Raw genomic sequence first — 17,580 nt, 5'->3', positions numbered from 1 at the left:
TCCCCAAAGTCACCTTTTGATACCCAGAGTTTTCTTCTGATTTTTTAAGCGTTCTTTTACATAATCGTATAATTGATATTCCCAATACATTTCTTTTAATAGAATTTTGTTGACTTCCTCTGTTGGCATCACTTTAGACTTCGTTTGAAATTGTTTGTTTTTCTTTTGCTCTGAAAAAATTATAAAATAACTCAACTTAACAGTTGAACGCAACTGAACAGAAATAATTATATTATACAAGTTACCTATTACGACGGTACTTATACTATCAAGAGAGACGCAACGCAAGCGAGTTGACCAATCGCAAGCGACAGTTCGGATCCATCGCTTGTGATTGGTCAAATCACTATGTTGCGCTTACAGTCTTTGCGCGCGTCACGTCTCTAGTGGAAACCACGCTTTAAGTAGGCGTGCCATCCTCCTATTCACCATTCATACATTAAAATAATCATACTTGTTAAACTATAATATAATTGAGATTACATACTTTGGCGTCGAACAATTTCAGCAGTAGCCCCCTGAAATAATCGAGGTAATGCTTTTTCTAGGACAGCAAATGTGTCTTCAATTTCATCAAGTAGTCCTAACGTTACGAAGCTTTGTTGTATGTTAGTTTTAGCCATCTCCAAAGGAATTGAACTATTTAACAAACTGTTTAAAAAAATCACAATCGTCGAGTCAGAAATAACGTAAACGCAGAATCCAATCATGGAGTAACACTTCATATATACCGTACTAAATGTCAAACGTTGCCCTGCAGGGAATGACAACTGTTTAATTAGTCTTAAGCTCTGTCTACACTATCAAACTAATTTGACAACTAAATATGGTAGTGATATGCCTAAATATGATAGTGATATAACATCATCATGTCCATATATGGGCACATCACACCTTTTTGTCACATAAAGTTTGATAGTGTAGACAGACAGAAAAGAATAAAAAAGAACCTGAACCTCACCACAACTCAATAAACAATACTGAAAATTATCTATCTTACCTGCACTGAGGGTTGTGTCCACAAAAGAATGGAATTATATACTGAAGTCTATTCCCTGAGCATTCAGGGCGTCGTTTTAGTACACATTCGTTAATGGTCTGTAAGTAAGTAGTACACTTTACTTCTTAAGTTCATAATTCGGCTTAATATTCGTAAAATATTTTGACACACACGGCGTAACATACTACTTGAGCTACTTCGTAGTTCCCACTCACTAAGAACGCAATGTCGTACGCGCAACGCAGGTTAATTGACCAATTACACACAGTTCGGATAATCGATCGCGTTGTGATTGGTCAAAATTACAACCAATCAAATAAATAATATTAGAATTACCTGATATTTCTCTTGATCTGTACCCGAAAAGTTCATAGGATTTCTGTCGTCGCCAAAACGTATGAAGTAGTACTCCGATATGAACCTGTCTATGGGATCTCGAATTATGTTTATATATCTAACTCTTGATGAGCTATGGATAAGGTAATAATGAATTTTTTTTTTCTTTCTAGCTAAGGACTACTTTCGATACATTACTGTGCGTCGTGCATTTGCTATTGACTTCCCTCATCCTAAGCCAAAACCAACCAAAACATGCACGCACGCACACACGACACAGCTGATTATCGGATTAAATTATGTATCAGGGAAGAGTACCTACTTACTTTGGAAAACTTAAAAAATGCATATGACGCTGGAATAAAACCGGAGGTTCCGCCGCCAGAATTAATTCTTTTATCAAAGCCTAAATTGTGACAAATAGATAAACAAAAATCAATCAACATTAAATAACTTTAACTGTAATATGACCTATGATACGTGTGCTCTATATTTTGTCGTCCCTTGTAACAATTGTTGTTGAATCATAATCATCCAACATCAAAGCGCTATACCATCACGACTGGCTTATATTAGTCCTACCATGGGGTGGTGTGAACGTAAAAGAAAACCGTATTTTTTGCCAATATAGATGACTTCACAGAAATTTTTTTTTAAAGACAAAAGAACCATTGTTTTGAATCAAATTTAAAACATTACCTTTTTATTTTCTGGTAGATGAAGAGGGCCATATATTGTAGAGCTTATCATATTATACTGGTTTCTGTTCGCTAAATATTTGAAAATATCTAAAACAGTTCGACTTCCACACTTAGGTACCCGGTTGAAGATTATTCGTTCCTCCTAGATACACAAAATGTAACGATTTAACAATATTATAGTGTTGTAATATCTATACATTGTTTTCTTGTTTTATTTCTGCTCGGAAGTTTGACAGCCAGTGAATGACGTCACAGTGCAGTCACCAAGCAAGATTGTAGCAGGTTTGAACGACTCGGCAAGAAACTTGCAAAGGCAGACATCAATTTCTTTAAAACATTCAAAACGTTTGGTGTAATACCTAAATTCATTATATAGTATGTAATAACATTCAAAACGTTTGGTGTAATACCTAAATTCATTATATAGTATGTAATAACATTCAAAACGTTTGGTGTAATACCTAAATTCATTATATAGTATGTAATAACATTCAAAACGTTTGGTGTAATACCTAAATTCATTATATAGTATGTAATAACATTCAAAACGTTTGGTGTAATACCTAAATTCATTATAGTATGTAATAACATTCAAAACGTTTGGTGTAATACCTAAATTCATTATATAGTATGTAATAACATTCAAAACGTTTGGTGTAATACCTAAATTCATTATAGTATGTAATAACATTCAAAACGTTTGGTGTAATACCTAAATTCATTATATAGTATGTAATAACATTCAAAACGTTTGGTGTAATACCTAAATTCATTATAGTATGTAATAACATTCAAAACGTTTGGTGTAATACCTAAATTCATTATATAGTATGTAATAACATTCAAAACGTTTGGTGTAATACCTAAATTCATTATATAGTATGTAATAACATTCAAAACGTTTGGTGTAATACCTAAATTCATTATATAGTATGTAATAACATTCAAAACGTTTGGTGTAATACCTAAATTCATTATATAGTATGTAATAACATTCAAATTTGTAATCATGACATATTTTCTTATATACAACTCACCGTGTTTGTATCAAATGTGCTGCCTAAAGGTAGATAATGCATACAACTCACCGTGTTTGTATCAAATGTGCTGCCTAAAGGTAGATAATGCATACAACTCACCGTGTTTGTATCAAATGTGCTGCCTAAAGGTAGATAATGCATTGTCTGTTTTAATTCTTCCCAATAAAAAAATCTCTTCTTTTTCCTCCTAGGAAACTTTCGTCGACCATTCGTTGATTTAATAATAGGCATACTATTAGGCCCACTCTTGTTTTTCGAGTCTGATTTGATTGGCAAAATAAACTTGTTCATGTCACTTGATTTCTTATCGAGAAACAATTTCTCTGTAAAATTAAAATCATATTCAAATACCATATATCATTTCAGTACACTTTACAATTATAATACAAGCCACTTAACCATTGTTATGCCTACGTTTGCCAATCGGTATATGAAAATAAATCTCTCTTTACAAATTGTTTGCTTAGGGTATGGTGTCTATTGAGGTACCAAGGCCTATGTATTTGAATAAGCTATAATGAATGGCTATTCACGTCAAGTACAATTACAGGACATCGATCGCCATCATAAAAAATAAGAAACACGTTGTATGCAAACTATTAGGGAGGCTGGATCAAAGGTAAAGTTAATAAATGCTCGTAACTCTAATTGCCATAATAAAGGTGAAAATTAGGCCTGCAAACAAAAAACAAGAAAATGAAAATCACTCGGGGGATTGGGAATACCTCTAGCCTGACAGTCAATCTAATAATTCTGATATTAGGAAAATGCTAAATGTTAAACAAAAACATACATAAAAGATAATGTACGCATACATTACTATATTTTATTACGATTAGGAAACCCCTTTGTTGGGATTCCCAATAACAATACTGTGACGTAATAATAAAGTAGTAATGACTACCATCACCCAGGAAAGATTAGTAAGTCGGTACTCAATGCTATAACCATGTTTCATAACTTCTACTCTCGTACCGTAAACAATCCTATAGGTCTACCTTTTTTAGCTGACGTCGTATTAGAGTCTGAGCGGCAACATGATGTTGTTGGAAGCTTGTTGATTGGTCGTTCTCCGTAATATTTGATATATCCGATGCTCATAAAAATGCTATAAATAACCAACAAAATTACTATCTTTGATAGTTTGTCCATTTCGTGTAGAAGCACTTTTCTTTCTATGAGAGTGTCTTCAGATGGGTGCAGGTCAAGTCGGCCCCAAACCGTCTCGGCCAAAGTCAAGTCGGCCCCACGTCAAGTCGGCCCCAAGTCAACTCGGCCTCAAGTCAACTCGGCCTCAAGTCAACTCGGCCTCACGTCAACTCGGCCAAAAACTAATCGGTCAACTCGGCCACAATAAAGTATGCAACGCAAAAAGTGCTTAATATTATTACGATTCTTACTATCCACGTTTTAAAAAAAATGAAGAAATAAAAAATATAATATCATATAAAAAAATGAACTCATTGCCGATATGAATAGAAGTACCCGCGTGTTACAAAAAAACACGTGCAGGTACCGTATTTTAGGAAATCGAAGACGGAGGCCTACGTTCCACCATTTGGCCATAGAAAAAATGATCGTACATCGTTTTTGTGCATGATTTGCGTTTTTAAAAAAGGGGAATCCCCCGGTCAACGAAAACACGTAGTAGTTGTAGATATCGAAAAAGCTGGCAAACGCGCAGGGAGGCTCAGCTACGAAATTTTATTAAACGTAAATAATAAAAGGAAAGTTGGTGAAATCATTCCTATTTTTTTGCTAAATATATTAGGCCATATTGTCTAAATAATAATATTCATTAAAAGTCAGAATTATTCATAGTTAAAAAAGAAGAAATATTATTTTATCAATCCCCTTCATTTGCACTTTTTGCGTTCCATACTTTAACGGGGCCGAGTTGACCGATTATTTTTTGGCCGAGTTGACGTGAGGCCGAGTTGATTTGAGGCCGAGTTGACTTGAGGCCGAGTTGACTTGAGGCCGACTTGACTTGGGGCCGACTTGACTTTGGCCGAGACGGTTTAGGGCCGACTTGGATCGAAACCCTTCAGATTCATCGATTCATCGATTCAATAGCTATTCAAAAACCACGACAATGGTTACGTACCGTATCGTTTAAATTTAAACATAGGGTCCATGGTTGAATCAGGGTTTGACAATACATACGAATAAAATAAGCGGTTCTTTACTCCATGGTTATAATATCATTAGAGGCTCCTTCGTGGTATGACCATGGGCCTGACAAACGTAACTAGACGCTACAAATCTGAGAGTATGTTGCTTGATTGGTTTTTTTGTTTTTTTAACAATTTCTTCACACTTAATAATTATATCTCTTATAGTATAGATAAATGTTGTCATCTAAAAAAACGTGTAAAGAAGGTAATTTACATTATTATAATATTTTTTTTTTTGTCTTTTCCAAAATTTCAATCCCTTAGTGCTCAATTTCTTGAGTTATTATTTCTTTTTGGTATATATTTGTATTTTATTTATTTTTTACACGCAAAAGCCCTTATGAAGGGGGACAATTCCGGGTTGTTTGTTAGTGTCCTTTAAAATAAAATAATCAGTCAATTCTTTTTCCTGACAAAAGGTGTAAAATTCCTTTTAATTTATATTTCTATGTTCGTATTTATTTTAATTTATTTTAAATTGTTGTAAACCAATATATTATAATTATTATTATAATTAAATTTCGTGATTGAACCATGAATTAAACGACCGGATACGATATCATTTATTTGATTGACAAGTAAATTAACAATTTGTAACAGTATAATAAAGACCGTCTATGTGTTACATAATTGAACAAGTAAACTTTATTTAAAACTAACAGGAAGTAGATAGCAATATTGGATATATTGCAGGCTTACATAGCATTTCGTTATTATGATCGTGTACTTTATGAAGTAGACACATTATATTGAGATTGGTACAGAAACGTTTCTTCAATACAAAATGGTATGTATGCAATAATTTTACTTATACAGTACAGTACTTAATACAGTACTTATGCAGTACTTAATACAGTATTTAACGCAGTACTTCATACAGTATTATACAGTACAGTATTTAATTACAGCTTATCCATCGATGGTTTAGGTCAGGTTTGCGCATGGTTTGCGGTAGCATAAAAACATTTTTGTATGTAAGGGGTTAACATGTACTGACTTGCACGTACACTCTCTTAAAGTAAATTGACTTATTTCTTTCAACAAACAATTATTTATTGTATTGTTTAAGTTGTTTTTAAATGTTATCAAATTTGTATAATAAATAATTAATAATAATATATAAACACATCAGGCATAGAACATTAATTCTAAACCGCCCGGTGATATACTGAAATTGAATTAAATCAAATCAAATCCATTCATTGCAACAAAGTAAACATTGTTAAATTTACAATTCAAAAATAAATAAGATAAAACACAAGTAAATATTACAATATAAAATTACATTAAAATATGAAACAACTTGTACGATAAAATGTTATAAAACTATATATGCTCTACCTTGGTATTGAGCACTCTATCCTAACGGTCTGATAATTTCAACCTGAGTATATATATATATGTATATAAAAGGAATTAAAAATGTATTCATTTGATACGTGTTTGTTTTTATTATTATTATCTTAGCTATTTATTGTAATTATATAAGTTATTATATAAGTTATTATATAAGTATTATATAAGTAATTATTATATAAGTATTATATAAGTATTATATAATTATATAATTATAAGTATTATATAATTATTATATAAGCATTATATAATTATAAGTATTATATAATTATAAGTATTATATAATTATTATATAAGTAATTATATAAGTTATTAAGTTAATTAATTTGAAACGATAAAGATGAGGAAATCATATATATTATATGTACTACTTTTTACTAGTTCTATTCAAATGTTACACGTGTTCGACTTTTTCATTGTTCTTTTTATTGCTGATTGATATTGGTACGTTATACCATATTTCCTCCATGGTTTTACCATGGAGGTAAAAAAATTAATTTTTTTACCTCCATGGTTTTACTAGGCACGGTGGAAGAACAGTATATAGGTAGTAATATAGATTGTGTAGTATAGTACTGAACACTGGCTTCATATAAAAAATAAAAATATAAATAAATTTTAAAAAACAACAAAATTGTAAATTTTGTTTTATTTGATAGGTTCAACGTGATTGTCTATCTATTCACATTGGGCAAGCCGGGGTACAGACAGGCAATGCATGCTGGGAATTGTATTGTCTTGAGCACGGTATAGACGCAAATGGACGCAAATCAACGACTATAGAACTCGACGACTCATCTTGTAAAACGTTCTTTAACGAACTAGAGTCTGGAAAACACGTCCCACGAGCAATCTTCGTTGATTTAGAGCCAACTGCTATAGGTAACATTATTTTAATTCAACTAATATTTTAATAAGTGTGTTTTTCTCGGTACTGAATCTATTTCCGAAGAAATTATATAAATGAGATGCTGTATTACAAAATATTCTCTTTAAAATGTTTCTAAAGTTTAGTTTGGGCTTACTGCAAACATGGAGGTAAACATATTTTTCCTTCCATACTGCAAACAAGTGCCACTTGAATACTTGTACCAGGAAATCCCCTGACTGTTTAATTGGTATTTCTTTCTTGAATTTAGTCCTTTTTTAGTTTCTTTATTTGTATATATAATCAATTAAGAAGCTTCTTACAACGTTTGCTATTTTTTTGGAAGAAATTGAATAATTTGAATCCGGGTAACCATGGTTCTTAATTTAATCGTAAGTAAAAAAATAATAATTTTCGTTTTCTTTTATTTTGAAATAGATGAGATTCGAACCGGACGTTATAAACGTCTTTTCAGTCCACGTCAAATGATTAACGACAAAGAAGATGCTGCCAACAACTTCGCAAGAGGGCGTTACTCGGTGGGAAAACGCGTTATCGATAACGTCATGGAACAAGTTAGAAAATTGGTAAGTTTCTTCACTCTTTGCTGCTGCTTAAACGTATTTTCTGGAAACTAAAAAAAAATTTCCTTGACATTTTGCTTCTCACTCCTATGAAGATCATATAGTATAATGATCGAAACGTTGAGAAACTTAACAGTTCTCTTCAGAACTATACAAGTGGTGCACTGCAATCTTTACGGTACTTGTGCGCATTCTCATCGTCGTCGGCGCGCGGTGTTCTGCTAAAGTATGGAACTGATCGTGTCGCAGCCACAGATAAACGCTTTGATCTCAGCATCCTGTGTTAGATTGCCTTGATCAGAGTTTCTAGCGAATGATGGATCTCTGTAGTCTCTCCATAGTCTACATCTTAATTCTATTTTTATGTTTATTATCTTTTAGGCCGACCAGTGCAGCAGTTTACAAGGATGTCTAATATTCAACAGTTTAGGAGGAGGGACAGGTTCCGGCTTCACGTCCTTACTAATGGACGAGCTTTCTAAAGAATTTTCCAAGATAAATAAGTTTATGTTTTCCATTCATCCGTCACCTCTCGTTTCAACTGCTGTTGTAGAGCCATATAATGCAGTATTTGCGATGAAATCGGCCGTAGATGAGAGTGATTGTTCTTTTGTATTTGACAACGAAGCAATTTACGAGATCTGCAGGCGAGATCTTGACATTGAGCGTCCATCCTACTTGAACTTAAATCGTCTAATTGTACAGACAATATCGTCAATAACCGCTTCGTTAAGATACCAAGGAGTTTTGAACTTTGACATGAGTGAGCTCCAAACAAACTTAGTTCCTTTTCCGAGAATCCACTTCGTTTCGTCAGCTTTTGCACCAACATTATCTTCAGAGAAATCTTTTCACCAAACGTGTTCAATCCCAGAAATTACCAGCTACTGTTTTGAAAAAGGTAGTCAAATGGTCAAATGTAATCATCAGAATGGTCACTACATGTCATGTTGCCTGCTCTACCGCGGTGACGTAGTACCAACGGACGTTAATATTGCAGTTTCGAACTTAAGACACAACAAGAACATTCAGTTTGTTGACTGGTGTCCAACTGGTTTTAAAGTTAGTATAAACCACCAAACTCCGACAAACTTTCCAAATGACGACCAAGCAAAAATGCAACGTGCCGTCTGCATGATCAGCAATAATACCGCCATTTCCGAGTCCTGGGCGCGTCTTGACCACAAGTTCGACCTGATGTACGCGAAGCGCGCGTTTATCCATTGGTATGTTGGCGAAGGAATGGAAGAAGGCGAGTTTACTGATGCTCGATATGACATGGCGTGCTTAGAAAAAGATTACCAAGAAATTATGATGGACACTGATGAATCAAGTAGTGAAGAACAATTTTAGCTTATTAATAATTATGCTATCAATATTTTTAAATTCATGTAGTACTCTGCAATCTATGTAAATAATTGTATTGTTGACCATTTATAGGAATTAATAATGTATGTGTGTGAAAGCAAATTAATAAATTTGAGAACATTCAATATTTATAGATTTGTTTATAATAACATTTTTGGAACTCGGTTTTATTAATGTTTAGGCCATAATAAATGTTTTTATGAGAATTATTTTGTGTTTAGCATTGATGATTTAATCGTTAAGTTAATCAGTTTAATCATGGAGGAATTTTTTTTAAAATAATTCCTTCAACATTGAAATGAGTAACTTCATTCGACGCTTCATTGTGACATTTAAAATGAACTTCGTTTATGCATTCCAACATAATGTATACAATGACATGAGTACTTTAACACATGGCATACAGATACCGCGCTGAATGTGTGTGTGTATGCCTATATAACATAGTACATTAATATTATCTTGTTTCTGATCTGGTTGCTCATCTTTGTAATCGCTTCACCCCGCGCTTCCCACATAATAGCTTTAACTATAAACTACATACGGTACAATATGTTAATTACAGTTCAACTGCAGTGCGAAATGGATCGCATTTGTTGTCAACATGATTATTGTAAGGTACAGTACTGTAATTGATGAGATTCATTTCAATGTGAACATCATGTTTTACCTAGCACCGCGTTGCACGTCGCGTATCAATGATAACATCGTTTGCACGCTCGCGTAATCTTCTGTATCACTGTGTGAACGCAGACTATAGATCGTAATGAATATTTCAAGCAGATGACTCATCGAGTCATATTAGAAGAATAGTTCAACCTCCAGAGACAAAAACGCACATATATTAATTATAAATTCTAAAAGCATTAGGAATTAAAATATACATTATAACAAAATCTATTATCGTAAAACAATAATTGCTAGTAATATGTATGTACTAGTTAATGTTACCATGTATCACTAAGTTTGCCGACAAAATTAGATATTTGCCAAAATAATGTAAAATATTTTATTTAAATATAAGTAGCCCTATTGCATTGTATTGTTTTTGATGAATAAAAAGATTGATTTGATTTGATTGATACACACGTGACAGATTTATTATTCATTTTCATATATATCACAGAAATGGCAATATAATTATAGTTGAATTGTATTCCTCAATTCTAGCATGGAGTATTCTAGCAAATCAGCTAACGCATGCGCATCGTGGACTTTAGATCGATGCTATCGGGTTGTAGATTGAAACAGGCGTGCATATTAACCGTGCTCTTTCCACGCATCACATTGGAGAAGGCAACGCCTTACATCTTGCTTCCATTTCATAACGTAACATTGCGAGATTCTAAACTTTTAAAATGGTAAGTGTTGCTATCATATTATTGTTCATTTATTCAGCTATATTATAAATAATTTAGTTTTTTTTTTAATTTTCAAGATTTGTTTTGACAGTTGGGATGGTCAAATTGTATAGTTTTGACGCGATTAATGTTTTTTGCTGCTTTCATTCACATTAATGTTCAATTTAAATTATCAATTTAAAATGGTATTGTACCTCATCCTCAGTTTAGATTTATTAAGAATGAGATTCAATATGCTGATGAGTATACGTAGTGATCGGTTAGTATTCGACAACGGTTTGGTAAAAAAACCTGTCCATTAAAACATGAAATAATTGTAACAACCATGCCTTTAATTAACGCGAGGCCGCGGTTGTTTCTGTATATATACATTTTTTTGCCATTCTTGTACTTTTTTTTTTTGACAATTCAAAACAATCTTTATAGTTTTTCTATGCAAACAAATTATTAATGATATGTGTGAATTGTAACGAGTAAACGGAAGAAATATTAGCTGGAAACGGGTTTCGTATCTCTGAAAATATTGATTGAATGAATCAAAATACAAACCAGTCCTATTAATTAGATTTAGTGTACTGCGGATTTTAGAAGTGATCCTTAAGGCCAATTTACACAGCAGACGCGGTAAAGCGGTAAGTGGAAAACCGCGTAGCTTGTTCCACGTAGAATCTGTATCTATCCTGAGCGGAAACCGCCCGTCCGCTCCGCGTTTTGTGTAAAGCGTGGTTCCCACTAGCGACGCAACGCAAGGACGTAACACAACGCAAGTGAATTGACCAATCACAAGCGATGGCTTATTATTGCTAACTGTCTATATCTTCGCTTGCCATTGGTTAAAACGCTTGCGTTGCGTTTACGTCCTTGCGTTACGTTCTAGTGGGAACCAAGCTTAAGGGTCGACGTCATAAGGAACAATATAGATTCTATATTTTTATTACCGTTACCGCTCGTCTGTGTAAATTTGCCTTTAGCCGGTTACTTTTAATTAGTCTTGAATTGAGAGCACGTGTATGATACACCATTGGATGGTTACATCAAATCATTACGGATACATTATCACCATGTTCGCTGTTAATCAATCACGATATATTTTCATATTATTTTATAATTGAAAGTGGTCTAGTTCTCATTGTTCGTATGTAGGACGTACATGTAGGCCTATAATGTATCACGGCATATAGCCACACAGCGAAGCTAAGAACGTTTAAACTATTCATTTAATCTTGAAAGAATTTCATTTAGCTTCGATTTGTCATCTATTCATTTAATATATGTACATTTTGTTTATTTAAATTCGTAAGATTTGGTAATTTAATATTAATTTGAATGCGAATAAAAACATAGGTTGATCCAAAATAAATAATATAGGCCTATAATGTCACTAGTTAAATTTAAACAGATTATTAACAGTATAGGTAGGGCCTACAGTAGGAATATTAACAATTTTCAGCAAATAAAGTTAATATCATTTTGTTATTAAATGAATTATTGAAGATAAATGAGATTGGAAATTGGTCTCGACATTGATTGTGAAACGACAGCGCGTTCACACTGCGAATGGATGACAGTCGGCCGTTACACATGCATCAACACACAAATCGCCTAGTGTGAAATGGGAATCGACATAGATTATGAGCACGGTCACACAGAATGGATGACAGCAAAATACATCAACACACAAATCGCCTAGTGTGAAATCATGTTAGCTAATCAGGCTTAATCTTTTAATGGAAAAGCCCACTTGGTGTTTACAGATTCTGTAAAAAACCACTCAAATATTACTTTAAAACATGCTCTTCTTAATTCAATACAGGGGTTTACTTACACCAAAAACCCACAATTTAACGACAAGCATGCTTAATCCGTTTTAACTAACACTAACTAACACTAACAGGGTAATAACCAATTCTTATATCGATGACAACTAGGGCCTACGTCATGAAGCCAACATTCGGTTCAAGTTGCATTGTGGGCCTAATTAAGTCGAACCATTTAACCATAATAATACCTCAACGATTTAACAAAGGGGGTTCGCAGGGTAGAGCTTTTAATATTTAAATTAAAAAGTTAAAATATTAAATACCAAGGGATTTATTTAATCCGTGGATCGATGATGTAGTCCATGCGGATTATATTTGTAAAAAAAAAGCTCGAGATATCCGACCTGGATGCAAATTGAACTTTGCTGTACTAATCATACGTATCAATTCTCCAGACTGATTAAAATGGGAAGCAACTATGCCTATTAGGAATGTCGGAGCAATCGCAAAGATGGGTGTGAACACGGATTAATAATGAAAGGTCAAGGTTCATTAAAACGCGATAGCAGGCAACATTATTATGAATAAATAACGCGATAGCAGCCACATAGTCATATTCTAGTCTGGATTCCAGACGGAGTTTTGAGCTTGTATTTTCAGACAAAAATCGAAACGTCGACTTTTGGACTAACATACAAAAATACTGTAAATAAATACAGACTTGGGGCAAGTCTATCATACTTGGGGCAAGTCTATCATACTTGGGGCAAGTCTATCATACTTGGGGCAAGTCTATCATACTTGGGGCAAGTCTATCATACTTGGGGCAAGTCTATCATACTTGGGGCAAGTCTATCATACTTGGGGCAAGTCTATCATACTTGGGGCAAGTCTATCATACTTGGGGCAAGTCTATCATACTTGGGGAAAGTCTATCATACTTGGGGCAAGTCTATCATACTTCATATAATTTATCTTTTATATCAATTGATCTTTTTTAATACGTTTATTCATTACACAAATCTAAACTAAAAAAACAAAAATAAATTATTCAAATACAAAAATATTGAAAACTGACATTCAAAACCACATCGTAGATTTCATTTCTCAAACAAAAATATGTTTCCATGTAGTCGGCCAATCATAATGCGTGCACTCGCGTCAACAGACACACTTTCTGTTCATGGGAATTTGTAATTTAGAAGAAATAAAGGGTTGAATTTATTAGCGTTTGATCTCAGTCTTCATTGGTCACGTGATTCCGAGCACGAAATGTCATGCAATAATAGTTATCAAGCGGATATCTTTTATACTCTGCAATAGCTCATCAGACAACCGTCATTAATATGCTGAGGTATATATTATTACAGTACACTACTTTAGCACCGATGAGAGTAAATTAGCTGTACAGTCAGATGTTGACAAGTTTTAGTAGTACTGAACAAAAGACTTTATTTATCCATTCATATTTCAAGGGGAAAATTATATAACCGCCCAAAAAATAGTGGGATACGTGGTGTCCTGTATGCCCACGTATAATACCGTATGCTGTTTGTTTGGGATTATTTCTCAAGAATTCAATGATTTTAATACTGTAGGCCTACTGCCAATACGTGTTGGAATACCTTAATGTTTTCTAAATAAAAGTAACTCTCATGTTGGAAAGACACGCCTCTTGGCGATAGTTTTCCTCGTCTTAGTGCCTTCTTTTTTTTTAATCACTGAAAGGAATAATAAATAAATAATAAAAAAAATATTAACATAATAAAAATAAACATTTTGTTGTTGTTGTTATAGCGTGAATGTATTTCAGTACACGTGGGTCAGGCCGGTGTCCAGATGGGCAACGCCTGTTGGGAGTTGTACTGTTTAGAGCATGGGATCCAACCTGACGGCAAGATGCCTAGCGATAGTACAATCGGAGGCGGAGATGATTCTTTCAGTACCTTCTTCAGTGAGACAGGGGCTGGCAAACACGTTCCACGTGCTGTATTCGTCGATTTAGAGCCTACAGTTGTTGGTAAGTATTAACAATACGTATACGTACGTTCAGTTAGCTAAACCATGTTTACATAATGGTGTCGCAAAGTGTCAGTCGTTTTTGATATTCCGATCCTTTTTTTTCGTTTGCATTTTCGTCACAAAGCGTCCTGTACTAGTTTTCTTCTTTCTTTTTCGTTTTGCCTTTTCTTCAATTCCCTCTTGTTAACGTACTCTTTGTTTGTTTTTCATTCTTGTAGTGTACAACCTTTAATTATTCATATTAATACATTTTCTGTCCATTCCCTACACACTTTTGCTGCTTATGGCGCCCCATAATTCCCATGCTCCATGTTGTCTTTCCATGTCTATTATTCCCAATCAATGTATTTTGTATTATTTTGTGTTATTACACATCTGCGATTATCTCCCATATAATTGAGTTTTGATACGCATAATACGTAAATCTAATATCAACTTTTCAGATGAAATTCGAACTGGAATGTACAGTCGCTTGTTCCACCCAGAGCAGTTGATAACAGGAAAGGAGGATGCGGCAAACAACTATGCTAGAGGTCACTATACTGTTGGGAAACTCACAATTGATCTTGCTTTGGACAGGATCAGAAAACTGGTAAGAAATATATGTGTATGTATACAACTCATACAGCGCCGTCCGTACGACGAGGCCCGACGAAACGTCTTGATTCTTCGACGAGACGAGTCGTCTTGAGATAGCGTCGGGTGTATTTTTTAGGTCGTCGGGACGCTGTCCGAGTTGAATTCCGACGAGACGAGTCGTTTTGAGATATCGTCGGGCGTAGTTTTTAGGTCGTCGGGACGCTGTCCGAGTTGAATTCCGACGAGACGAGTCGTTTTGAGATATCGTCGGGCGTAGTTTTTAGGTCGTCGAGAAAACTTTAAACATGTTTAACTTTCTCCCGACGAGACGACTCGTGAGCCACACGACGCTGTCTGAGTTGGCCTTTAGTAAACGAATCCGTGGATGGTGCTTTAATGTATGCTGCTTTTGAATGTACAGAGAGAATGATAATGGAAAGACGATAAAGTGATGATGACGACGATTTTCGTGACGATAACGGATTGTTCTAAACATCATTCTTTTATTTCCTACAGGCTGACCAGTGTACTGGCTTGCAGGGATTCCTGGTTTTCCACAGCTTTGGTGGTGGCACTGGATCTGGATTCACTTCCCTTCTCATGGAACGTTTGTCTGTTGACTACGGCAAAAAGTCCAAGTTAGAATTTGCAATCTATCCAGCACCCCAAGTATCCACCGCTGTCGTTGAGCCATACAATTCCATCCTGACAACACATACCACACTTGAGCACAGTGATTGTGCTTTTATGGTCGACAACGAAGCCATCTACGACATCTGCCGTCGTAACCTGGACATCGAACGTCCATCATACACAAATTTGAACCGTTTGATCGGTCAGATTGTGTCTTCCATAACCGCCTCTCTTCGTTTTGATGGCGCTCTAAACGTAGATTTGACCGAGTTCCAGACCAATTTGGTTCCTTATCCGCGTATCCATTTCCCTCTTGCGACGTACGCGCCTGTTGTATCCACTGAAAAAGCTTACCACGAGCAGCTGAGTGTTGCAGAAATCACAAACGCCTGCTTTGAACCTGCCAATCAGATGGTGAAGTGTGATCCACGTCACGGCAAATACATGGCCTGTTGTCTGCTTTACCGAGGTGACGTTGTGCCTAAAGATGTCAATGCAGCAATTGCTACAATCAAGACCAAACGATCCATCCAGTTTGTTGACTGGTGTCCAACTGGATTCAAGGTTGGAATCAACTACCAACCACCAACCGTGGTTCCTGGTGCTGATCTGGCTAAGGTACAGCGTGCTGTATGTATGTTGAGCAACACCACAGCCATCGCCGAAGCATGGGCTCGTCTTGACCACAAGTTTGATTTGATGTACGCAAAGCGCGCATTTGTCCACTGGTACGTTGGCGAAGGCATGGAAGAGGGCGAGTTCGCAGAAGCACGTGAAGATTTAGCAGCACTTGAAAAAGACTACGAAGAAGTCGGTGTCGATTCCGCAGATGACGCCGGTGAAGAAGGCGAGGAGTATTAATTATTTTATTGTGGATTTTTTGTTGCCAAAATAGGGTGCAATATCATTGGGATGGCTGAATGTTAAACAGTAATGAGTTGTCTTCCTAATATGGGTTCGGGGCCTTGAACACATCCCGCTTAACGTAGGCTAAAGCAAAAGTTTACATATTATCTTCCATTAATATAAATTACCATGTATAATGTTTTGCTATGTGTATTGTGCATAAATGCAATTGTTACGAACTAACTGATCAAAAGTGTCTTCCTAAAGAAGTCTACCCGATCAAACAATCGACCAAATAAAGTATTTGTAGTTAAGAATGATCCTACGGCTTAATGCTGTAGGATGAACTGTCGTTGTTAGAAGTACAATGTCCTGCTTGGTGGTAGATACCTGGTCAATTGATTCATGTAGTTGACGCGTAACGCGTCGAATATGTAAATGCTCGGCGCCTAGTCTAAACACATTAACTCGCCATGATCTACACTAAAAAATTGTATGCGACAAAGAACGTGATGTGCCCATATATGAAGATGATATCACTACCATATTTGCGCACATCGCACTTTTTTGTCAAACTAGTTTGATAGTGTGGACAGAGCTTTAAGATGTTACATCATTCAGTGTTTCGTAAAGTGATTGAAGGTTAATGTGAAACATGGTTAGAAAAAAAACAGAACAAACAAATAATGCTGAAATTAACTCAAATAAACGATGATAAATAATAAATGTGTCAATTGGTGATGGATAGTATTGACTAATTAAAAAAACCACTCTTGACAGATATTGAATTGTTTAACCATATCATAATCTTCAAAGCTTACTGTATTTGATTTTCAGAAAGTAGTTGCTTGTTTTATATTATGTGTTTATAGTCAAATATTAATAAATTGCTAATAGCTCCAGTAAGTATTGTGTGATTGGCTTGTTGTGACGTAACACTACCTTATTT

The 17,580-nt window shown here is 34.9% G+C and overlaps 3 protein-coding genes across 3 annotated transcripts; 2 read left to right on the top strand and 1 right to left on the bottom strand.

The window, feature by feature from the left end:
* Positions 1-4,178, bottom strand: LOC140055602 (uronyl 2-sulfotransferase-like). The gene is made up of 8 exons (XM_072100939.1): positions 4,076-4,178; positions 3,177-3,400; positions 2,036-2,179; positions 1,663-1,742; positions 1,337-1,469; positions 1,001-1,098; positions 488-651; positions 1-170 (listed from the first exon to the last, which is right to left on the bottom strand). The coding sequence occupies exons 1-8, from the start codon at positions 4,176-4,178 to the stop codon at positions 10-12; spliced, it is 1,107 nt and encodes a 368-aa protein (XP_071957040.1). The 3' UTR covers positions 1-9.
* A 1,131-nt stretch (positions 4,179-5,309) lies between these two features.
* On the top strand, positions 5,310-9,415 carry LOC140055601 (tubulin alpha-1B chain-like). The gene is made up of 4 exons (XM_072100938.1): positions 5,310-5,324; positions 7,270-7,492; positions 7,917-8,065; positions 8,444-9,415. The coding sequence occupies exons 1-4, from the start codon at positions 5,310-5,312 to the stop codon at positions 9,413-9,415; spliced, it is 1,359 nt and encodes a 452-aa protein (XP_071957039.1).
* A 1,203-nt stretch (positions 9,416-10,618) lies between these two features.
* Positions 10,619-17,483, top strand: LOC140055189 (tubulin alpha-1A chain-like). Its single transcript, XM_072100439.1, has 4 exons — positions 10,619-10,791; positions 14,349-14,571; positions 15,017-15,165; positions 15,669-17,483. Exons 1-4 carry the CDS (start codon positions 10,789-10,791, stop codon positions 16,644-16,646), a joined length of 1,353 nt encoding a protein of 450 aa, XP_071956540.1. The 5' UTR covers positions 10,619-10,788; the 3' UTR covers positions 16,647-17,483.
* The last annotated feature ends 97 nt before the right edge of the window (positions 17,484-17,580 follow it).

The sequence above is a fragment of the Antedon mediterranea genome, chromosome 7, assembly GCF_964355755.1.
Source record: "Antedon mediterranea chromosome 7, ecAntMedi1.1, whole genome shotgun sequence".
NCBI classification, from domain to species: Eukaryota; Metazoa; Echinodermata; class Crinoidea; order Comatulida; family Antedonidae; genus Antedon; species Antedon mediterranea.
Note: the sequence above shows the minus strand (reverse complement) of the source record. Positions and strands in the feature narration are given on the sequence as shown.